We start from the raw sequence: 25171 nt of genomic DNA, 5'->3' as shown, positions 1-25171 counted from the left end.
ACATATTGCCATTGCTCACTTCCAAATACCGAACCAATCTTCGTATTTCTGCTGCATGCTCTACTGCTTCAATACCGGTTTTTATATAAGGCTTGGAAACTATCTCAAGCAAAGGTGCCCTGCTCTATTTAGATTCACCATTCAACCTATCATGAAAACACCAGAAACTTCAACACTATTTTATCATAGATACAGGTAGTTGAGGGATTGTCCAAATATAGATGTGTTTAAAAAATATGTAACTCAGTACAATAGATGCACAACAAATAAAAACAACATATTAATTATTAAGCACTAACGTTAGAAATAACTAAAGTTCCAAAAAGGAAGAAAAAAGGGTTGCCTATAGGTAATTTTAACAGTGAGTAAAATTAAGACATTTACCAAATTTAATGATCAAAACTCAAAAGATACCAAACCATGTTTCACAAACAGTAGCCGATTTAATTTTGTTGTCGAATACTGCAGCTCCCAGTATTAGAGAGCGAGAGCAAGAATGATGAGAAGAAAAAATTGGAAAACATGATTTGTGCGGATAATGAAAATGAACATATACAAATAATTTTTTTTTCAGATTAATTTTCAATTCAAAATTTAAATTTTCAAACAATAAAATTTGTAGATTAAGCAAATAATAATCATTTACATAATTTATCTAATTAATTAATTAAAACAAAAAATAACAACCATGCAAATCTGTTCTGAACGCCGATTAGATCTCACGGCTCTGTTCTGATCGTCGCTGCTGTGCTCTCACTACATGTGCTCCCTATGGCCGCGACTCAGTACTTTCTAGCTATATGCTTTCTTCCGCTGCTTCCTCCTCCGTATCCATCACCACACATTGATGATTACCACGAACTCCACCGCATCCACCCACTATGACCACCACGCCATACCATCGTCCACCACCATAGCAATCGGCTCCTCATCCACCGCCGTAACCCTACCACCACCGCTGGCGTTGCTCTACCGCGACGACTCTCCTGAAGGTTAGAGCCATCAGGTACAATGACATCCTCTGCCTTGGTGAGTACATAAACTTTATAACCTCCATCTCCAACTTAGATTAGGAATAGGAAGAAGAAACGAACTGAAAAAAGGGAAGAAAAAAAAGAGGAGGAACGGATGATGAAGGAGAAGAATCGAAGAAGAAGAAGAAGAGGAAGAGAGAAGAAAGGAAACAGAGGATGGAGAACGCAGATGATGGGAAATTGCGAATGAATCCCTTTTTTAATTGATTTTGAATTCGAAATTTGAAATTTCAGGGAGTGTGTACATGTAAAGAAAGCTGTAAAGGATGATAAGAAAAGTAGGCACGAATTTCAGAAGAGTAGTAAAATGAGGATGATTTGATCATGGGTGTTATTGTAATAATAACCATACATAAAAAATATGAAAAAATCCAGAGGATGGCACGTAGGAATTCCACTACTGAATAAACCTTCAAGGATTGTTATAGGATGTAATTATCAGGTTAGACTGCATATATTACAGTCTTTGGGTGCAGCCCCTTCCTGGATCCTGGGTTGACACAGAATGTTTGTATACCGAACTGCCCTTTTACATAGTTTGAAGTTGGTTGAGGATTTTCTTGTTAGAAGTCTCATCAAAATTCAGAAGATTCAGTCCATTGTTAGGAGTATAAACCAAATTGGCTCTCTAAATAACTGTTTCTTGAGCTATATACAATTTGAGTGGGACCAATCTTGATGCTTCATTAAACTTCGATTTGGTTAAACTCAACAACTAGATCCCTCATAACAAGTTAACCAGTATCTTCTGAACTTTTGGGCTCAATTATAACATTAAAGCCAAACTCTTTTCCGGGTTTGAACGATTGTTTGAGTTCTTCTGCGGTTTGAATTGTGCTTATCTTCCTGTCCTTCACGTCCAAATTTTCCTGTATCAGTTCATTGAACATAGAAATAAGTTTCTATAATAGTAGCCACATTATAAAGTGGTAAAATATCACTTGCCTTTTCTACATAGTCAGCCATGGTAGAATTGAGTATTTCTTGTATTACAAACTTAATGACGCGTTCTTCCCCAAGCATCTGTAAAAGGAAGTCGTTGGGGATCTGCATGGATTTTCAAACCAAGTCATCCTCAAGGGCCTTATCGAGTAAGTACTGCTCATGTTTCAATTACGTTTTTCTTTTTATTGGAAAAGAATCACAGAAGAATGAGTGAATATTTATATTGTATAGACCAAAAGAAGATACCAAATAGTTATTAGAAATCATGCACCTGTGATGATTTTCCTGGAGCAGTCCGCGCATCACATGCACAATGAAATATGATATGGTTAAAATTCATGAACGCAAGTTATTGCTAAAATACTCAACATTCATGAACTCAAAAATAGAAAACATGCAAAATCACATCAGTATGAAGAAACAGGTATACAATTAAATATCCAGCAAACCTCAATCTATAAAAGCCAAATATATTTTCCTTTCCAACTCTGTTACAAACACATGAATCAAAAATTGAGCTTGAAATTGAAAAATGTAATAACTAATAACTAAGACATATCACGTATCCTCAATATAAGAAAGTGCAGAGTCAATCTTAATCTATATATCGAATCTTCCTTACCTCCTTTTTGCATGCGAAATCCGGGAACGGGCGGAGCAGTTCGACCCAAATCTCGAAGGGTCTTACCAAATACCCTTTCTGTTTGATCACCAGTTAAGTCCACTCTTAGCTGCCATTTATGCCACATAAATGATAGTATCACAACACTAAGCCCGAAATCATGAGAGCACAAACAACAAAAATCATAAATTAACATTATTCAGTAACTTATTGAAACATGCCGCACTAAGAACAATAATATATCATGAAAAGGGAGTGATTTGAAGGGAAAGAAAAAGACTATTTATAGTGAATGCTTCCTTGCTTGGTGCAAATAACAATTAACATGTGTTGTTCATAACTTTAGCTTAATATTCAACATATGACTCTTTTTATATATATTAATTCACAGCCTCTTGACCAAAGATCATTTCAAAGGGGATGAGAACAAGCAAAAGCATCTATCACATATTCACATAATTTTCCGAATGATACAGAACAACAATTCTAAGTTGGAATCAGATTTTGCATTGCACTCCCACCTGTATCTTATTTTCATCTCCAGACTCTAGAACGATACTGGCTTTTTTTAAGGCATTTGAACTTTCAGTGGCATCTGTAATTGAAGCTTCTAAACCTAGAAAGTAAGAACACATACAGAATATAATATCAGTTTGGCACCCATAATATAACTAATACACACTGCAAAGTGGGTAGGTTTAATTAGTATGTTTGTTCTTATAGTTTTATCAAATTTTCAATTAGTCCTTATAATTTAAAAGTTTGTAATTTGGTCCTTATATTAGATAAAAACTTTCAATTAAGTCTTTTCTAACTATTTTTGTTAAAAATACAAAGTTTTTTGAAATATTTGTTTTTGTGTTAGATGTAAGATGAATTGTGAAATATTCTATAAGCAAAAGGCTTTAGGATTAGTGTGTACTTTTGAAAAATAACAACCATTAAGGATCTAATTATAAAGTCTTATCTAATAAGAATCTAATTACAAATTTTTAAACAGTAAGAACCTAATTAGAAAATTGGTAAAATTATAAGACTAATAGATTAATTAAACCAAATGGGTATGCAAGGCAAAGATATAGCTGACTCCATGACATAATTCAATTCCACAGTAACAAATGCAACAAGGGTGTAAAGAATGAATCACCTGAATTAAGAGCTGAAAATATATTATTGTGACCTCTGAAAATTGATTCAGAGTGTATGTTGAAGCTGCAAAGGGGAAATGTGAAAGCAAAATAAATTAGTTTCTGCAACAACATAGAGATTTGTGAAAGCAAAATAAACTGGTTTTTGCAACAACATAAAGAATACAGATACAGTTGACATGGTAGTTACCTCCTCCTCTTCGTCCTCCTATTGGAGAATCTGAGACTGAATGAAAAGCTGCCTTCGGGTTTTGCATTTGGACTGCACCAAGTTCTTCCAACTCCAACTATAATGGAATTTGTGTAGTACTTAGATGATATCATCATCATGTTCATGTTGGTGACTTGGTGTTGAAACCCTCGTACCTGTTCCTATGACTGAGGAAATGGTTGAAGACCGATGATGTCAGATATCTTATCACTTTTATTATACATTGCGGTCTTGCCAACACTTGGTACTCTTTTTTTTCTTCCCTTTTCTTTTATTAAGTATGCTAAATTTTAAAATTTTCCTTTTATTTTCTAATATTTTAAATATATTTTTTAGAGACTAAATTCTCAAAGTCAGATTTTGTTTTTGATATTGGAGTAGCAACGGTGTTTTTTTAAAATGTGGGTTCCGATTAGTGAGGGTACAGAAATCGGACTGAGGGATTTGTGAAATCGGACCGAGGGATTTGTGAGAGAACAGAAATCAGACCTGTTAAAAAAAATTAAAAAATTTAAAGTATAGAAATCGGACCCTCCGATTTGTGTATCTTCCACACTTTTAAAAAACACCAAAAATTACAATATTAAAGTATATCACCACTTTTACTTCTATATACAAAAAAAAGAACCTTCTCAAAATAGTCCTTTAAAATTTAAATAAAATTTTTATATCAATTTTGTCTCTGAGATCTCAATTATACTAATTTAACTTTCCAAATTAAGTTATGGGCTACATACAAATTCTTCAGCCCATTTCTAGCGTAAATCAGTAAATATACTGTTGATGTGGTACAACTACTACCACGTTGTCAATTATAATAATTGACTGACGTGGCTAATAGTGTATAATTTCTCACTTAAGACCTTATTTCTATTTATAAATCCTAAAGATGCTTCTTCCTTTATTTCTGTTAGAAACAAGAGACTGAGAGAGTAATCTGAAAGGTGTATTATTGAGTTGTGATAAAAAATACAATATATAAGAGGTATTTATAGGTGCTAAATGAATCAGAGTAATAAAGGCATAGAATCCTATAATTAATATACAGATATACTACATAAATATAGACGATACTAATTGATCCTAATTGATGCTAATGATTCTCTAACATCCCCCCTCAAACTCAAGTGGGAGCTAAGGATACCAACTTGAGTTTGGAAACAAAGTCCGGAAACGAGTCGGGTGATGAGCTTTCGTGAAGATATCAGCAGTCTGATCTAGTGTTCCAACAGCAATGAGACGAATAGCATCAATAAGGATACGTTGCCGAACAAAGTGACAATCAAGCTCAATGTGTTTGGTGCGTTCATGAAAGACATCATTATGGGCGATCTGAATAGCACTGCGATTATCACAAAAAACATCAGTAGGGGACGACTGAGGAGCACCCAAATCTTCGAGAAGCCAACGAACCGAGACAACTTCAGCAGTGGTGTCAGCGAGGGCACGGTACTCAGCTTCTGTGCTTGAGCGAGCAGTGAACGTTTGCTTCTTAGCACGCCAAGAAATGAGAGCGTCGCCAAGAAACAAACAGTAACCAGTAGTAGAACGACGATCAGTGGGATCACCAGCCCAATCAGCATCGGAGTAAGCCTGAAGAGATAAAGAGGAATGGGCAGAAAAATAAAGACCATGAAAGAGAGTGCCTTTGATGTAGCGAAGAATGCGTAGAACTGCCGCATAGTGAGTAGTACGAGGAGCTGACAAGAACTGGCTAAGTACATGAACCGGATAGGCGATGTCTGGACGGGTGACAGTCAAGTAGACCAGACCGCCAACTAACTGTCGATAGAGAGTCAGATTATCCAAAACAGTGCCATCCATAGGGGTAAATCGAACATTAGGCTCAAGAGGAGTAGACTCAGTGCGACTATTTGTAATCCCAGCACGAGCAAGAAGATCTGAAGCATACTTAGCCTGAGAGAGATAGATGCCATCATCGGTGGAGATGACCTCGAGACCAAGAAAATAGCTGAGAGAACCAAGATCTTTCATCTCAAAGGTACGGTGAAGTGAGGCCTTGAGAGCAGAGATACCATCAACATCATCCCCATAACCATCTTGTTCGTCTTGTCTCCGTGATTCCAACGCAACCAGAACCACCGCCATCCGCCGTCAAACGCGCCTCCACGCGCCGCCGAAATACGCTGCCACGACCAGGTTGCTCTTCCTTCTAGCTACCACCCATGCCTCTTTGCTCGCCTTTTTCGACCTGTTTCCGACGCTTTGGTTCGTCACCTCCGGCACCGTTGTGATCCTCTCGTCGTCAGCTTTCCAACGACGTCAAGATCGGCGCCAAACGCCCCCGGACGCGCCGCCACGCGCCGCTGGAAGATCGCTGTCCACCTCCATTGGCATAGAATCCTTTAATTAATATACAGATATACTACATAAATATAGACAATACTAATTGATCCTAATTGATGCTAATGATTCTCTAACAATTTCTACTTCTCTTCTTCTTCGTCTTCTACTTGTAATCGTTCCTAATGAAGCGATGGCGGTACAAAATATTAGCACCCTCATGTTGTCATTTTTGCACCTCCTCCTTGACTAGCAATTGCGTTGTTGGGTCGTCAAAATTATCAAACACTTGAATTAATAAATTGGACTTTGACCAATCCAAATTGCACACTGTGGCACTAAATTGCTGATAAACATAAATAAGTAAAATAGAAAGCACACGTTTAATACTAAGTAATTCTTTATGAGACAAATGTTCAAATACATGGTGCGTGTGTTAAGAGTGTTACCTCTTTTTTATTGCACAAAGGGATCTAAACGAGCACCATGGAGAAGTAATATTTCTCTCCAAATTCAAGATCCGAAGGTACATATATAGGAATAGGTTTGATCCTCTTAAATCAGATTCAAAAACAATTCAAGTAGAGATGAAGTTGATCCAAAATCTGAATGATAAAGAGAATAATACATGCATTGGCGAGAAACTGAAGAGGTGGAGCAAGGTACTCCACATGAACCAAAACCCACTAGGAATAAACTCAACCGAAGAAATCCTTCGACCCAAAAGAAGCTGTCCAAAGCAAATAACATTTCAACTGAAGACTTGGAGAGCCCAAATGCTACCCTTTCAAATATGCAGCAATTTCAAAACACAACAATGCCACCGAAAGCCATAGAAAAACCTTGATGCAAGAGTAGAATTTGCTCTTCACCGTTGGGTTCTCGTTCTCCTTATCGTCGGTGTCTATGTCCTCGTCTGTTCTTTTGGAGGTCACGTGCCGCTTTACAGGAAAGGCCAGACCATACAATGTGGGGACTACGGAGGCTAAACAATCGGCGGCTTTGTGTGCTTTAAGGAATAGAAGAACCCAGGTGAGTTGCTTTGCATTTTTAGCTCTTCCTTTTTTCCTTATGCAACTTGAATGGTCACCACCACCAATGAGCAACAAAGATAGTAACGACTAGTTATGGACACTAACAAAGAAGTAGAAGACGAAGAAGAAGTTTTAGGGTTTATAAATGGGGCCATGAACTAAATTTGAGAATTATGCACTGCTAGCCATATCAACTAGCTATTATAATTGATAGCGTGCCAGTGGCTATGCCACATTAACAGTTCGCTTGCTGACTCAAGTCGGAAATGGGCTAAAGGACTTGTATGTAGGTCGGAACTCAATTTGGGAGGGGGGGGGAGGGGGGTTAAATTAGTGCAATTAGAATTCAAGAATGAAAATTAGTGCAAGAGTCCAATCTAAGGGACCACCTTTAGCTATAGTCTCTAAACTTCTAGAGTTAACAACTTGACATGGTCAACAAAAATACTAAGGCGACAGTTATATGCTTATGATTTATGACTACAGAAGAAAACAAGCCAGCCAACTAAAAATACTTATTCATACATCAATGATGGATAGAAATAGGTTGGATGACTTATCAAAAACTTAATTTAGGTCTATTTAACAAATAAGTCAAATTTGCACTTTTATAAAAGTCTATTCACTTAAAAATGTCAAGCTTAGACTCTTCGTAAAACTTATAAAGTCTGATAAGTCGATCTACTTATGTATATTTTGTTGTGTCTAAAAAAAAAAAGAACAAAAAAAAAATACAGGAATAAATCTCTAATATTTTATTATGATGATATTTTATGATAATATTATTTTAACCGGATCCACAATCTATCGGCACGGGCTAATGCCAGCACTCTCCGATGAACTTAACTATGCTAATGCTTTATCATAAATTCTTTACCTTCAAGATAATCAAATTAGGAAAAGTATAGGTAACAAACAAGATTTTTGAACAATGTGTAAATAATGTGAATTAATAGGGTTAAAAGAGTAAATTTAATTAGTAGCATTAAATTAGGGTGTAGTGTATTTTTATTTGATTGGTGGTTATTTATGTTGTTCAAAATTTTCATTCTTCAAAATTAATGATATCATATATACTAATAGCTCATATATTTACTCTAACAAGTTAAATACTTGTGGTCTAATACATCTGGTTTTAGTAATTATCTTCTTAATGATATTTTATTATTAAATTTTGGATAAATCACCTTATAACTTCGATGGTCCATAAGTTTTCAGCCACTCCCAACCACATTTCTTCTCGTTTATCTATAGAAGTGTAATTACTTGTGTTCTAATACATCTAACTTTAATAATTATCCTTTTATCAATGTTTTCATTAAGCAACTAGGTGACTAAGCACCTAATTGACACGACTTCATTAAGGAAGCATCCAGCACCCTCTTTCTTCTTCCTCCAGTCGTGTTCTTGAAGAAAAAGTTAGGGAAAACTTCCATAAATACTTGAGCTTCCAAGTTCGATTTCTTCCTCTCTAAAACTCCAACAAAAAACCTAAATCGATTAAAGTGTTCTCCTCTTCTTCCTCTACATCTCCATACCAGATTTCACAAGATAAGGTGAGGTATGATAGTTGTTCTTCCTCCTTGAATGGTTCGGCCATGGCTAACCATAGTTAAACTTAATGTTTTTGATATTTTTGAATAGGATCTCTTGTCTTGTGGACCAAGAAACCTCCATTTTCAGTTCAAAGAATGTGAAAAAATCCTTTGTAAATCTATGATGAAGGTTCGGCCTTCATGTGTTTCTTGGGTTAAAAGTTATTTTTTATTGAAAACTAGGTGAAAAAGTAAGCTAGAAACCACCTAGAAAAACTGATTTTTGGAGCTGATTCAAGAGGTAAGAGTTTGGTAGATTAATTATGAATTAATTGTGTTATTGGTGTTTGATTATTAAATTATTGTTTGATGTTTGAAATTGAGTGTTTGTATGATTATTTAATCATATTTTTTGTTGGAAACAAGCTTAGAAATCAATGGATTCACGAAGCTTCATGGCTGCTGAAAAAACGTGACTTCATGAGGCTGATTTCAAGCTTGTTTAGTGTGATTTTGATAGAAGTTTGATGGCTGGATGTTGTGTTAAAAAATGATAAAACTCAGTTACCGAAAAATTTGAAAAACTTGTTGAAATCAAGATTAAAATTATGATAAAACATGGTTCATGGTTTTGGTCCCATGCATGCAAGGATGGCATGGTGATGAGTCATTAAGGATACAATGATAAATGTAACAGCCCAGACCACCCGCTAGCACGATATTGTCCGCTTTGGCACACAAGGCCTCACGGTTTTGCCTTTGACGATAGGGATGCTAGCCAAAGCCCCCCACACTCACTCGTCAAAACGCGTCATGCTAGGGAGAGGTATCACACCCTTATAAGGCATGCTTCGTTCCCCTCCCCAACCGATGTGGGCCTTACAATCCACCCCCCTAAGGGAGCCCAGCGCCCTCGCTGGCACATCGATCTGGAAACTAGGCTCTGATACCATCTGTAACAGCCCAGACCACCCGCTAGCACGATATTGTCCGCTTTGGCACACAAGGCCTCACGGTTTTGTCTTTGACGATAGGGATGCTAGCCAAAGCCCCCCCACACTCACTCGTCAAAACGTGTCATGCTAGGGAGAGGTATCCACACCCTTATAAGGCATGCTTCGTTCCCCTCCCCTACCGATGTGGGCCTTACAATAAATAATTAAAAGATTAAGGATAAAAGGATAATTTCAAAATTTAAGAATATTTTGGGTATTAAGTAAAAAAATTAAAGATAAAATGGGAATTTTATAAAAAATATAGGAATATTTTGATCATTATGAAAAATGATAGGAGTATTTTGGTAATTATGTAAAAATATTGAGACAAAAATATAAATATGAAAAAGTTTGAGGGTTAAACTACAAATAGATAAAAGTTCAGAGGTCAAACTGTAAATTCTAAAAGTTTAGGGATAAAATATTATTAAATAAGTTTTAATAATAAAATATTATTTTATTATTATTTTATTGATAATATTAATAATAATATAATAATAGAGGGACAAAATAGTAATTTTACATAAGCACCGAGGGTAAAATGGTATTTTTTAAAAAATTTTAGAAAGACAATTTTAAAGTTTAGAATCTCATCATTTTTTTTCATAAAACACCTAAGAAAAGGTATGATGAGAGTACTATGATTGATTAAGATATTAAAGAAGATCAAAGAAAGAATAATTGTCTTGTGAAAACAGAAAATAGAAAGCAGAGAACGAGAAAATAAAAGATTACATGAGGAAAAGAATGAAAAACTGAAGACAGAAAACTGATGATTAGATACAGAAAAAGACATGAAAAATGATAAAAGAGAATTAGAAGATTAAATGTTGGCCTGGCAAGGACTATTAATTATTAAATGCCACAAATTGTTGTGTATTGATCTCGGAGATGCTCACAAACATGAGGATCACTATTTTTTCTTGTGCGTATATTATAGCGTCAACCTCTGCGACGATTGCCAGTGGTAACGGACTGGTGGTATTCTTAACTATATCGACATGTATGCACGAACGGATACAATGAAAAATCATATCTAAGAATGGTTCTTAGGTAATGTTGGGTTGCAGTGTGCAAATCGACACATGAGCTCATAGCTTCTATAAGACAGACATGCATCATACTTGTTTGCAGCATATTTCCTGTGATCCTGTGTTGTGCTTGAATTCTCTGTTGTGTGCTATGTGGCTTGTTTGCATTATGATTGTGTGGCTTGTCTGTAATTATCTACTATTACTGTTTGACTATTACGAGGTTGACCTAAAGTTAACAATGAAAGAAAAATTGTAAGTAATAATGTAAAAAAGGAACAAGACTAAATTTCCTGCGAAGGAAAGATAGTAAGACTCTATAATCTCGGGTTGAAAGATTCTGCATACGATGAGTGAAACGTTTCCTCCATTAATACCCTGCTGGGAACTACAGGTTCTCACCCCCCCTTCCCTTCATTGTTCTTACAGGCGGAGTGAACGCTAATGCTCGTTGAAGAAGTGATGGCGCTAACCTTTTGCTACATCCCAGATTTGAAGCATATACGTATAGTTCGAGATGCCTAATGTGACACCGAGTTATGGAGATTAGAGTGTTGTCAGTTTTTCTCCTCTCTGTTAGTATTTTTATGAGGGCTAAGCCTTAGTTAGCCTGAGTTCCAGACTAGGGGCTTTTTGGACGGGCCAGGACTCAGGTGGTTGCTTGGTTACAAGAGTCTGTTTTATATATATGTAATATAATATACTAAAGGATAATATATATACTCATGCGAGAATACGACTAATATTTCTGTACTCTCTTGATGTATGCTATATGTAGTGGATATTCTGTTAGTCTTATTTATATCTTTGTTGTTGATTAATTCGTGTATGGCTTGCTAATTAATAAATATTTTCAAAAAAAATTTACTCTGAAATTACGCCCATGCTTTCTAATGACGAATCAGGCTCATATACTATATAATAAAGAGTTAGAGTTATAAGGACATAGGTAGTAACACCTTGCTTTTTGTACGCTCATGAGGTGCTAGAAGTTTGGTCATTACACTCCACATTGAAATGTTCCTGGAACAACTCTTCATCCAATCACCGCCATAATTCCATAGCACACAACCAAACCTTGCTACCTGACCTTCCTCGAATATATTAGAATCACAATTTATCTTTAAAAAATCAAGTTGAGGAGGTTCGCATATCACATTATGGATTAGAGAAAGCTGTCGAGGTGGAGAAAGGCCCGTTGGGACTCGTTCTTCCATCTCCAAGCCAAAACCACCACCTTGTTCTGCATCCACTCATCATCTGGGTTGAATACTTCCTAATTTCTATGCCTCAAAATCCACTAAAATCCAAGTAAGAGATGATTTTTTCCCCAAGAACAGCAGCCTTTACCCGTGAAAACATATCCCCTCCGAGTTGTAGAATAAAAGGGTCTAATTTCTCCCAAATCTCTTGCACCTTTCAGCATTGTAGCAAACAGTGCACTACCATTTTTGGCTATTCACCACACCGGGGACACATGTGTGATTCTGATAGACCACGACGGTGACAAAAAATCTCTATCAACAAAGCATCAAGAATGGATAACCAAGTCAGCAACTTAGATTTCTCTAAATTGTTCACCCCACGTAAGACCCCAGATTTTTAGAAATTAAAAAATAAATTAATTATGACTTATTTTATTTATTCAGGATATTGTTTTTAGAAATTTTTATATTAATTGGATATTTTCTTATTATTGATTTGAAAGCTTGAGTAATTGAAAATAATGAGGATTTTAGATATATGGTTTAATTTGAATAATTAGGCTTTGAATTCTATTTTACGATTTTAAGAAAAATTAATTTGATTATCTCTAATTATTGAATTAGAGTATTTATTTGAAAATAAATTAAGTTGATAATTAAATAGTATTTTTATAGATATTATTATTTGATTAAAAAAATGGTTTTTAATTTACTCTATTACCCCCTAATTTTATTAAAATTATCTAAACTACCCAAAAATTCCAGAATTGAACCCACTAACCCTAACCTAGCCTAGCCACCGCCCCACCCAGCGCTACACTCTTTCCTTGCATACAACCAACACAAGCAAACTTACACACAGTAGAAGAAAAAAAAAAAGAGAAAACGAAACAGGAGAAAAAGGAGAGTGAGATTTGAGAGAGCAGAGAACAGGAGGAGAGGGGAAGAGAAGAGGGAGACCGCGCCAGCCACCTGATGAGCGGATATTTTATACGCTTTTTGGCATCATTTTCATATAGTTTTCATTATGTTTTGTTTAAGTTTTATTATGTTTTCATAGGTTTTAGTGAAAATTACACATTTTTATATTTTACTTTGAGTTTTTGTTTTTTATGGTGATTTCAGGTATTTTCTGGCTGAAATTGAGGAGCATGAGCAAAAGTCTGATTCAGAGACAGAGAAAGGACTGCAGATGCTGTCAGGATCTGACCTTTGTGCACTTGAAGGAGCTTTTCTGGAGCTACAGAAGTCCAAATGGCATGCTCTCAATGGCTATGGAAAGATAACATCTAGGGCTTTCCAGAAATATATAATAGTCCATACTTTGCTTTAGAAATAAAGGCCCAAAACTTGCGTTCAACACCAGCTACCTACCCTATTCCTGGCGTTGGACGCCCAAAAGGGAGCAGCTGGCGTCCAACGCCCCAAAGGGAGTCCCAAGCAAGCGTTCAACGCCCCTAAGGAGTCCTAGCACATGGAGACACCCTTTTCTCAGCCCAAACACTCATCAAGTGGGTCCGAAAAGTAGATTTTCGCACTACAAGACTAGTTTATCTTATTTCTGTAATTCCTAGTTAGCATATTAGTATATATAGGAGAAGATCAACCATGTTTAAAGACTCTCCAGCATATCTTTCCTTTTCACGTTTTGCATCATGTACAGTATGAGTCACTAACCTCCTAAGGTTAAGGTTAGGAGCTCCGCTGATTCTTATGAATTAATAACATCACTATTCCATTTCGATCAATGCTTGATTCTATTCTAAGATGTATCTTCGTTCTTCATCCTAACAAATTGGGAGTGTAACTCGACCGTCATCCACATTCACATGGGTTCTTGCAAGTCCTTGACGGGATAGTACTAAACCACAAGCTTTATTATACATCTCTTAGACAGCTAATCGACGGCTTCGTTGGGGACTTCTCGAGACATCAGTTCAGCCGAGGTGCGGGACGATCAGAGCCTTTGTGGTATAGGCTAGAACGCAAGGAGCAGCATTCTATGATCCGGAAGATCCGACCTTGTCTGTGGCGTTTTGAGTAGGATCACCAAGGGAATGGACTGCTAGAGCTTCACCCCCATTCAGATTGGATGACCGCTGACCTGGCGTTTGATCTGAAGTAGAGGAGATTAATGACTGCTAACCCGGCGTTAATCATATATAGCTTGCCATGGAATGAATCAAACAGAAGATGGAGTATATGGTGAGAAAAGTTGATCCAGAAAGAAGAAGCATCTTCGAAGCCTCAACCGTTCTCATACCATTGATTTCACACCTATCTAGTAACATTTTATTTATTTATCTATTTTATGCGTTTTCTCGTGACAACTATAATTTCTATCTGCCTAACTAAGATCTGCAAGGTAACCATTGCTTGCTCAAACCAAAAATCTCCATGGGATCGACCCTCACTCACCTGAGGTATTACTTGGATGACCCGGTATACTTGCCGGTCTATCTGTGCGAAACGTGCGGAGCCAGTTTTGTGCACCAAGTTTTTGGCGCCGTTGCCGGGGATTGTTCGGATTCGACAAACAACCGAATTATCTTGTTGCTTAGATTAGGTACTTTTCACTATTTTGTTTAAGTCCTTTGTTTTCTTTTCAAATTTTTTTTTCAAAACCTTTTCTTTTCTTTATTAATCTTTGTCTTTTGTTTGAGTCTTTTGTTCTTGTTCTTGTTAAAGTTTCGAACTTTCTTGGTGTCCTTTTCCAAAAAATTTCAAAAATGGTGTCTTTTGTTTGAGTTTAGTGTCAATTTTTAAGTTTGGTGTCCCTTATGTTTTTATCTTTTCCTTAAAATTTTCGAAAGTGTCCTTTAGGGTTCTTCTTGGTATTCAAGTTGTTCTTGTTTCTTTTCTTATTTTGATCTTAAAATTTTTAAGTTTGGTGTCTTTTGGTTATTTTTCTTTAAAATTTTAAAAAATTAGTATCCTTTGATTTAAAAATTTTAAGTTTGGTGTCTTTTAGTTGTTTTTCTCTTTCTTCATTAATTCAAAATTTTTTTTTCAAAAATTCCAAAAAAAAAAATTCAAATTTTAATTTCAAATCATTATCTTATCTTAATTTCAAATTTCAAATTTCAAAATTTATCTTTTTAAATCTTTTCAATTTTTTTTAATTTGATTCTTTCCTATCTTATCTTTCTTTTAAATTTTAAAATTAAAATCATTTTCAAATCTCTATCTTATCTTTGATTTATCTTTCTTTAAATTTCAAATCTTTATCTTATGTTTTTTCAATTTCAAAATTCAAAACCAAATCTTTTTCAAATCTTTTCAATTTTTATCTTATCTCTTCTAATTTTTAAATTTCAAAACTTTTTTAAAATCAAATCTTTTTCTAATCTTCTATCTTATCTTATTTTCAAATATTTCTTAATTAGTTACTTGGTTTCTCTTTCTTCTTTTTCAAAACTTCCTAACTAATTCCTCTCTCTTCTATTTTCCAAAACTTCTCATCTCTTTCTCTCTCTTCTTTTTCAAAAATCATCTTTCAATTTTCAAAATCTTTTTAGTTAATTAGTTTTTAATTTCCTATTTAATTAATAATTGAAATAAAAACAAAAATATTTTAATTCTAGTTTCTATTTTTACTTCTTAAATTTTCGAATTCTTCTACCCTTTATTCGAATTCTTCATCTCATTCTTCAATCTTCATTCTTCTTTCTTCTTCACATCTCACAGGAAGTTCTCTATACTTTGACATAGAAACTTCCATTCTCTTTCTTTCTTGTCTTCTTTTTCTTGTTTATGAACAGGAACAAAGATAAAGAACCTCTCTTTAATCTTGATCCTGAACCTGAGAGAACCCTAAAGAGGTGTTTACAACAAGTTCAAACACAACAATCTGGAAGAGATCTCACAGAACTTTTTGAACAAGAAATTGAAAATACAGAAATGGTAGCCGAACAGAAGAATGGAGGAGATGCAAGGAAGGTTCTTGGTGACTTCACTGCAACCACTTCTGACTTCTATGGAAGAAGTATCTCCATACCTGCCATTAGAGCAAATAACTTTGAGCTTAAGCCTCAGTTAGTCTCTCTAATGCAACAGAATTGCAAGTTCCATGGACTTCCACTAGAAGATTCACATCAATTCTTATCTGAATTCTTGGAAATCAGTGATACTTTTAAGACCAATGGAGTGGATCCTGAGGTCTACAGACTTATGCTTTTCCCCTTTGCTGTCATAGACAGAGCTAGGATATGGTTGGACTCTCAACCCAAAGAAAGCCTAGACTCTTGAAAAAAGTTGTTCAATGCTTTCTTGTCCAAGTTCTTTCTACCTCAAAAGATGAGCAAGCTCAGGGTGGAAGTTCAAACCTTCAGACAAAAGAGGGTGAATCCCTCTATGAAGCTTGGAAAAGATACAAGCAACTGATCAGGAGATGTCCTCCTGATATGCTCTCAGAATGGTCTATCCTAGGCATCTTCTATGATGGACTATCTGAGATGTCCAAGATGTCCTTGGACCATTCTGCTGGTAGATCACTCCACTTGAAGAAAATGGCTGAAGAAGCACAGGAACTCATTGAAATGGTTGCAAACAACCAATTCATGTATACTTCTGAGAGAAATCCTATGAACAATGGGGTAGCTCAGAAGAAAGCAGTCCTAAAATTTGACACTCTGAATGCCATACTGGCTCAGAACAAGATATTGACCCAGCAGGTCAATATGATCTTTCAGCATTTGACTGGAGTGCAAGCTGCAACTAGCAGCACTGAAGACCCCTCCTATGATGGAGATGCCTATGATCCAGATCAACCCATGATGGAAGAAGTGAATTATATGGGAGAACCCTATGAAAACACCTACAACTCCTCATGGAGGAATCATCCTAACCTCTCATGGAAGGATAGCCTCAGCAAGGCTTCAACAATAATCAAGGTGAAAAAACCCAGAATAGGTTCAACAACAGACCACAATTCCCATCTTCTTAGCAACAGATGGAAACTTCTAAGGAGAGTCTTTCTGACTTAGCAACCATAGTCTTTGAACTCTCTAAAACCACTCACAGTTTCATAACAGAAACTAGGTTCTCCATCATAAATTTGGAGGTACAAGTTGCTCAACTGAGCAAGAGAATCTCTGAGACCCCTCCTGACACTCTTCCTAGTAACACTGAAGTGAACCCAAGAGAAGAATGCAAGGCCATCACAGTAGACATTGAGGTCGAATCTGAAGGGGATGATCTGGCATTGAGCGCTAGTAAGGAACTCCTTACTGGGCGTTCAACGCCCAAAGAGGAACCATTCTTGGTGTTGAACACGGGGTGTTCAACGCCCACAGAAGCACCATCACTGGCATTGAACGCCAGTAAGGAAGGCCTTACTGGGCGTTCAACGCATGAAGAGGTACAAAAACTGGCGTTGAACGCCAGTAATAGGGTAGTTGGGAATTACACCCACTCAAGGCTTCCCTATTGAAGAACTGAAGGCAACTAAGGCTCATGAGGAGACTATAGAAGTTCCCTTGAATGCCTTGTTGCAATTCATGGATTATGAGGATCACTCCTCCACTGATGAGGAAGATGAAACTAGGGAAGAGCAAGTTGCTCGGTACCTAGGGCTTCTCATGAAGCTGAATGCCAAGTTGTTTGGCACAGAGACACTGGAGGAAGAACCTCTAGTGCTAACCAAGGAACTCAATCCCTTGGTTCAGCAGAAACTATCTCAGAAGCTGCCGAATCTCGGACGCTTCCTGATTCCATGCACCATAGGCACCATTACCTTTGAGAAGGCTCTGTGTGACCTAGGGTCAAGTATAAACCTCATGCCACTCTCGAGGCTGGGAATCTTTGAGGTACAAGCTGCAAGTCACTAGAGATGGCAGACAAGTCAATGAAAAAGGCTTATGGTCTGGTAGAGCATGTCCTAGTAAAAGTTGAGAACCTTTATATCCCTGCAGATTTTATAATCCTGGATATTGGGGAGGAAGAGGATGAATCCATCATCCTTGGAAGACCCTTCCTGGTCACTGCCAATGCCATCGTTGATGTAGCAAAGGGAGAGCTGATTCTACAGTTATGGGAGGACCACATCTTGTTCAAGATGCCTAGCCCTAACTCTCCCTCTGACAAAAGAAAGACAGTTGTGCAACACCTAGTGTTCCAACCCTCTCTCTCAGTGCAGAGCTGTACAAAGCCCCCTGACACCAATTCTAAGTTTGGTGTTGGGCAGCCATTATCAAGCATTGAGAATAAAGGTACTAAGAAGAAAGTACCTAAAGGCTGGAGGGACAAAAAGATCCCCACTGAAGGCTTCTCACCTGGCATGAGAGTTGTCTTCACTGACAACCCAGTCATTCCACACACAGTGAACAAGATCCTGTCTCTGGAGCATGTGGAGCTCATCTATGAGAGCACAGGTAAGAGGTTCACTGTAAGTGGCAAAATTCTGAGCCCCTATCCATCTTCGTAAGGAGCTAACCGTCAAGCTAGTGACGTTAAAGAAGTGCTTGTTGGGAGGCAACCCAACCATAATTAAAGTTATTTCTGTTTTTCATTAAGTTTATTTCAGTTATATCAGTTTAATTTTCATAATTGTTTAAGTTTGTGATCCTGTGTAGTAGTTAGAATAGAAACAGAAACAGTCAGAACTGGAAATAGAACACCCTAGAGCAAGTACCTTGCTGGCGTTGAATGCCAGACAGGAGGCCAGAGTGGGCGTTCAACGCCCATGAGGAGCACATTGCTGGCGTTGAACGCCAGCCAGGGAGCATAAAGCTGGCATTGAACGCCAGCCAGGGGACAGAGACTGGGCGTTCAATGGCCCAATAGAGGCAGATACCTGGCGTTGAATGCCAGGAAAGAGCACCACAATGGGTGTTCAACGCCCTAACAGGACCACATAGCTGGCGTTGAACGCCAGCCAGGAGCAGGAGATGGGTGTTCAACGCCCACAGGGGGGCAGAGAACTCAAATTCCCTAGCCCCTCAGGATCAGTGGGTCCCATAGAATCTCCACCTACCCCACCTTCTTCTCTCTCTTACTTTCACTCTTTCCCATAAAACCCTAGCCCAATCACATCCATATCTCTTCTCAAAACCATTATAACTGCCACCAAACCCCACCCACTTCAAATTCAAAATTTTTCACCCAATTCCCACCCTTTCATTCGAACCCTATCCCATCCCACTCCTATAAATATCCCTTCTTCCTACCCTTCATACACACACCATTCATACACTAAAGCCCCACTTGGCCGAATCCCCCTATCTCCCTCTATCTCCTCTATACTCTTCTTCTTCTACTCTTTTCTTCATATTTTGCTCGAGGACGAGTGGTGCACGAAATTGTGATCTCAGGCAACGGCGCCAAAAACTCTGTACGCACGTCTTAATAAATCGTTTTTCATTCACAACTTCGATACAACTAACCAGTAAGTGCACTGGGTCGTCCAAGTAATAAACCTTACGTGAGTAAGGGTCGATCCCACGGAGATTGTTAGTATGAAGCAAGCTATGGTCACCTTGTAAATCTCAGTTAGGCGGATATCAAATGGTTATGGAGTTTTCAAAATTAATACTAATTAAGCAGAAAATAAAAGAAATACTTATGTATATCACTGGTGAGAATTTCAGATAAGCGTATAGAGATGCTTTCGTTCCTCTGAATCACTGCTTTCCCGCTGTCTTCATCCAATCAATCCTACTCCTTTCCATGGCTGGCTTTACGTAAGGACATCACCATTGTCAATGGCTACTTTTAATCCTCTCTGGAAAATGGTCCGATGCGCTGTCACTGCATGGCTAATTGTCTGGAGGCATCACCGTGGTCAATGGCTGCATCCTATCCTCTTGTGAAAATGGTCCAAATGCTCTGTCACAGTACGGCTAATCATCTGAGGTTCTCGATCATGCTGGAATAGAATTCACCCTCCTTTTGCGTCTATCACTATGCCCAGCTGGTGCACAAATTGTGAATCACACTTTTCACAACTCGTACCACTGACCAGCAAGTGCATTGGGTCGTCCAAGTAATACCTCACGTGAGTAAGGGTTGAATCCCACGGAGATTGTTGGTTTGAAGCAATCTATGGTTATCTTGTAAATCTTAGTCAGGAAGTCAATTATATTTATCAGTTGAATTGCGAATGAACAAGAGAGCATGGGTTAAAAGTTACTTGTTATGCAGTAATGGAGAATATGTTGGAGTTTTGGAGATGCTTTGTCTTCTGAATCTCTGCTTTCCTCTGTTCTCTGATTCACGCACGCACGTCCTTCTATGGCAAGCTATGTGTTGAGGCATCACCGTTGTCAATGGTTACATCCCCTCCTCTTGTGAAAATGGTCCAAATGCTCTGTCGCAGCACGACTAATCATCTGAGGTTCCCGATCATGCTGGAATAGGATTCACCCTCCTTTTGCGTCTGTCACTATGCCCAGCACTCGCGAGTTTGAAGCTCGTCACAGTCATTCAATCCCTGAATCCTACTCGGAATACCACAGACAAGGTTTAGACTTTCCGGATTCTCATGAATGCCGCCATCAATCTAGCTTATACCACGGCGATCCTGATTAAGGAATCTAAGAGATATTCATTCAATCTGATGTAGAACGGAGGTGGTTGTCAGACACACATTCATGGATTGAGGAAGGTGATGAGTGTCACTGATCATCACCTTCTCCATAGTTAAGCGTGAATGGATATCTTAGATAGGAACACGCATGTTTGAATAGAAAACAGAAATACTTGCATTAATTCATCGAGACACAGCAGAGCTCCTCACCCCCAACAATGGAGTTTAGAGACTCATGCCGTCAAAGATTACAAAGTTTAGATCTAAAATGTCATGAGATACAAAATAAGTCTCTAAAAGTTGTTTAAATACTAAACTAGTAGCCTAGGTTTACAGCAAATGAGTAAACTATAGCAGATGGTATAGAGATCCACTTCTGGGGCCCACTTGGTGTGTGCTGGGGCTGAGATTTAAGTAATTCACGTGCGTAAGGCCATTTTGGGCGTTCAACGCCAGGTTTGGATCCATTTCTGGCGTTGAACTCCAGCTTTTAATCCTTTTCTGGCGCTGGACGCCAGAATTGGGCAGAAAACTGGCGTTGAATGTCAGTTTACGTCGTCTATCCTTGAGCAAAGTATGGACTATTATATATTGCTGGAAAGCCCTGGATGTTTACTTTCCAAAGCAATTGGAAACACGCCATTTCGAGTTCTGTAGCTCCAGAAAATCCACTTTGAGTGTAGGGAGGTCAGAATCCAACAGCATTAGCAGTCCTTTTTCAGCCTGAATCAGATTTTTGCTCAGCTCCTTCAATTTCAGCCAGAAAATACCTGAAATTACAGAAAAACACACAACTCATAGTAAAGTCCAGAAATATGAATTTTTCCTAAAAACTAATGAAAATAAACTAAAAACTAAAACATACTAAAAACTATATGAAATTAACTCCAAAAAGCGTATAAAATGTCCGCTCATCACAACACCAAACTTAAACTGTTGCTTGTCCTCAAGCAACTAAACAAATAAAATAGAAGACTAATAGGTTGAGAAGCAATAATATCTCAGAGTTTTTGAGTGAAGCTCAGATTCTAATTAGATGAGCAGGACTAGCAGCTTTTTGCTTCCGAACAGTTTTGGCATCTCACTTTATCCATTGAAGCTCAAAGTGATTGGCATCTATAAGAACTTAGAATTCAGATAGTGTTATTGATTCTCCTATTTCAGTATGATGATTCTTGAACACAGCTATTTCATGAGTCTTGGCCGTGGCCCTAAGCACTTTGTTTTCCAGTATTACCCCTGGATACATAAATGTCACAGACACATAATTGGGTGAACCCTTTGGATTGTGACTCATCTTTGCTAAAGTCCCCAATTAGAGGTGTCCAGAGTTCTTAAGCACACTCTTCTTTCTGCTTTGGACCTTGACTTTAACCGCTCAGTCTCAAGTTTTCAGTTGACACCTTCACGCCACAAGCACATGGTTAGGGACAGCTTGGTTTATCCGCTTAGGCCAGGATTTTATTCCCTTAGGCCCTCCTATCCACTGATGCTCAAAGCCTTGGGATCCTTTTTATTACCCTTGCCTTTTGGTTTTAAGGGCTATTGGCTTTTTCTGCTTTTTTTTTTGCTGCTTTTTCTTGCTTCAAGAATCATTTTTATGATTTTTCAGATTATCAATAACATGTCTCATGTTCATCATTTTTTCAAGAGCCAACATATTTAACAGTCTTAAGCAACAAATTCAAAAGACATATGCACTGTTCAAGCATTCATTCAGAAGACAGAAAGTATTGCCACCACATGTAACTAATTAGAATTTCTCTTATTAAAACTCGAAATTTTATTGCCTCTTATTCAAAAGATCTACTATTTTATTCATGTTTGCTGATGATGAGAAAAATAAACTATAGCTTAATTGGAGATAAGATCAAAATAGATACTAATTACTACTATATGACTCCTAAGGTGAACTTTTCTAATGACACTATCACAGATTTAAAGCAGAAATTGGAATTTAACAACCTTTATTCTGGGGGAACAGGGGTTCCTCTGATCCTTGGGGTGCTCGGTCCTGCAAGAGATAACTTCTGGCGCTTCAAGTCCCTTAAGTCACGCCCTTGCTCCTCTTGTTCTTTAAACATATAGGTAAGAATTTGACTGTGTTCCTTCTGTTCTTTTATTATTTGCTCCATAGCTTCCCGTATCTTGGTGATAGACGTCTCAAGATACTCCCAATATTCAGATTGAGGGATTTCTGGGAGGAATTCCTGCGTTTTCTTCTTGGTGGGATCCTCCTGCGCTTGTTGTTTTTCCATTGATGCCTTGGTGATTGGTTTCTCAACTGAGATGTACTCAGTTATTCCCATCCTTACTCCAGCATCCTTGCAGAGCAGCGATATCACGCTTGGATAAGACAACCTGGCCTCCTTAGAATTTTTGTTAGTAATTTTGTAGAGTTCAGCTGAGATCAGCTGATGAACTTCCACTTCCTTTCCCATCATGATGCAATGGATCATCACTGCTCTTTTAACTGTGACTTCAGAACGGTTGCTAGTAGGCAACAAAGAATGCCCAATGAAGTCCAGCCATCCTCTGGCGACTGGTTTGAGATCTTCTCTCTTGAGTTGATTTGGGACACCCTTTGTGTTGGTGGTCCACCTGGCTCCAGGGATACATATGTCCTCTAGAATCTTATCCAGACCCTTGTCTGTTCTCATCATTCTCCTGTTGAAGGAATCTGGATCATCTTTCAGCTGAGGTAACTTTAAGATTTCTCTGATCTTGTCAGGGGTGGTATGAACAATCTTTCCTCTGACCATGGTCCGATATTCATAGAAGGCAGTTCCAGATAGTTTTTGCTTGTCAGTCTGCCACATATTAGCATAGAACTCCTGGATCATATTCCTTCCCACCTTCGTTTCAGGATTAGCTAGGACTTCCCAGTTCCTGATTCGAATTCGCTCCTGGATCTCCGGATATTCATCTTCTTTCAGATCGAATCTAACTTCCGGGATCATTGATCTCAGACCCATTATCTTGTTATAATGGTCTGAATGTTCTTTAGATAAGAACTTCCCTTGATTCCAAAGTGGTTTTGGAACGCTCTCTTTCTTGCCTCTTGGAGTGGGTTGTTTTCCTTTGGGGGCCATGATCTTAATGATCGCGGATTAACACACCAAACTTAGAGGTTTGCTTGTCCTCAAGCAAAAAAAAAAGAGAGGAGAGGGATAGAAGGAGAGCTAGGTGCAATTGTTGATGGGAGGGGAGGGAGGCCGAACTCAAATTTATAGGGAGGGAGGGAGGGTTTTTCGAAAAAGAAGAGATAAAGATATGATAAAAAGATTTATTTGGAAAAGATAAGATAGAAGATATGATAAGAGAAGATATAGTTTAAAATTGAGAGGATATGAAAGATTTTTGAAAAAGATAGATTTAGATTTTGAAAAAGATAAAGTGGAGGTTTTGAAAAAGATATTGATGAGTTGAAAAGATAGATTTGTAAAAAAAAAAGTTTTGAAAAGAGTTGGATTGAATTTGCAAAGAGGCCTGGTGCTTATGGATTAAAATACATTTGATATTTTTAGGGTAGGGTTTTTAGAAATTATGGAATTTAGAAATCAAAGTTCGTAACATGTTTATGTAAGAAATCATGAATTGAAGTATGAAAATCAAGATTTAGAATGAAAAAATTTGAATAAAAATGAGTTTTGTCTCCTCCCTGCCATCTTGGCATTTGAACGTCCAAACACTGCCTGTTTTGGGCGTTCAACGCCCAAATGCTGCTCTCCTGGGCGTTCAACGCCCAGCTGCTGCCATTACTGGCGTTCAACGCCCAGTGGGTGCCCATTTCTGGCGTTGAACGCCCAGATTGCTACCATTACTGGCGTTCAACGCCCAAAATACACTTTTACTGGCGTTTTCTTGCCAGTGGGCTCTTTTTCTCTGTTTTGTGTGCCGAATCCTTTTGTAACTCTGTGGACTTATACAAATGATTCCTCACCTTAGTGTCAGTGAACTTTATATAAACAAATAAAAAAAATAGGGCAAAATGCTTAGAGGATTGTTGCCCCATGGCTGGGTTGCCTCCCAGCAAGCGCTTCTTTATTGTCTTTAGCTGGACCTTGCTGAGCTTTTAATCTAGCTTTAGCCTTGAGCATTCTTGCTCAATGTTGCCTTCAAGATAATGCTTGATTCTCTGTCCATTGACAATGAACTTCTTATCAGAATCAATATCTTGAAGCTCCACATAACCATATAGTGATACACTTGTAATCACGTATGGTCCCCTCCACCGGGATTTCAGTTTCCCGGGGAATAGCTTGAGTCTGGAGTTAAACAACAGAACTGGTACGCGGAATCGTGATTACACTTTAATTATGTAAAATTCATTGCTCTTTCTTTCCCTGGAAATGGCGCCAAAAACATGATGCCACGACCATGGTTCACAACTCCGTGTAACTAACCAGCAAGTGCACTGGGTCGTCCAAGTAATACCTTACGTGAGTAAGGGTCGAATCCCACGGAGATTGTTGGTATGAAGCAAGCTATGGTCACCTTGCAAATCTCAGTTAGGCAGATATAAATTGATAATGGTGTTTTCGAATAATAATTAATAGAATAGGGATAGAAATACTTATGTA

The 25171-nt window shown here is 37.8% G+C and overlaps 1 protein-coding gene across 1 annotated transcript; it reads right to left on the bottom strand.

Annotated features, from left to right (window-relative positions):
* Positions 1 to 1323: 1323 nt before the first annotated feature.
* LOC112772812 (uncharacterized) lies at positions 1324 to 4210 on the bottom strand. The gene is made up of 7 exons (XM_025817821.3): positions 3940 to 4210; positions 3749 to 3813; positions 3123 to 3217; positions 2602 to 2710; positions 2251 to 2264; positions 1980 to 2081; positions 1324 to 1903 (listed from the first exon to the last, which is right to left on the bottom strand). Exons 1-7 carry the CDS (start codon positions 4083 to 4085, stop codon positions 1769 to 1771), a joined length of 666 nt encoding a protein of 221 aa, XP_025673606.1. The 5' UTR covers positions 4086 to 4210; the 3' UTR covers positions 1324 to 1768.
* Between the last annotated feature and the right edge of the window lie 20961 nt (positions 4211 to 25171).

This window comes from Arachis hypogaea, chromosome 18 (assembly GCF_003086295.3).
Source record: "Arachis hypogaea cultivar Tifrunner chromosome 18, arahy.Tifrunner.gnm2.J5K5, whole genome shotgun sequence".
NCBI classification, from domain to species: domain Eukaryota; kingdom Viridiplantae; phylum Streptophyta; class Magnoliopsida; order Fabales; family Fabaceae; genus Arachis; species Arachis hypogaea.
Note: the sequence above shows the minus strand (reverse complement) of the source record. Positions and strands in the feature narration are given on the sequence as shown.

What these genes read in the sequence shown, in the direction of transcription:
- LOC112772812 (XM_025817821.3), bottom strand. Translation starts at nt 4,085, where the DNA reads ATGAACATGATGATGATATCATCTAAGTACTACACAAATTCCATTATA. An exon ending in GAGATGAAAATAAGATACAG is followed by an intron (nt 2,711 to 3,122) that starts GTGGGAGTGCAA and finishes CATAAATGGCAG; the next exon opens with CTAAGAGTGGACTTAACTGG. An exon ending in TGGCTGACTATGTAGAAAAG is followed by an intron (nt 1,904 to 1,979) that starts GCAAGTGATATT and finishes GAACTGATACAG; the next exon opens with GAAAATTTGGACGTGAAGGA.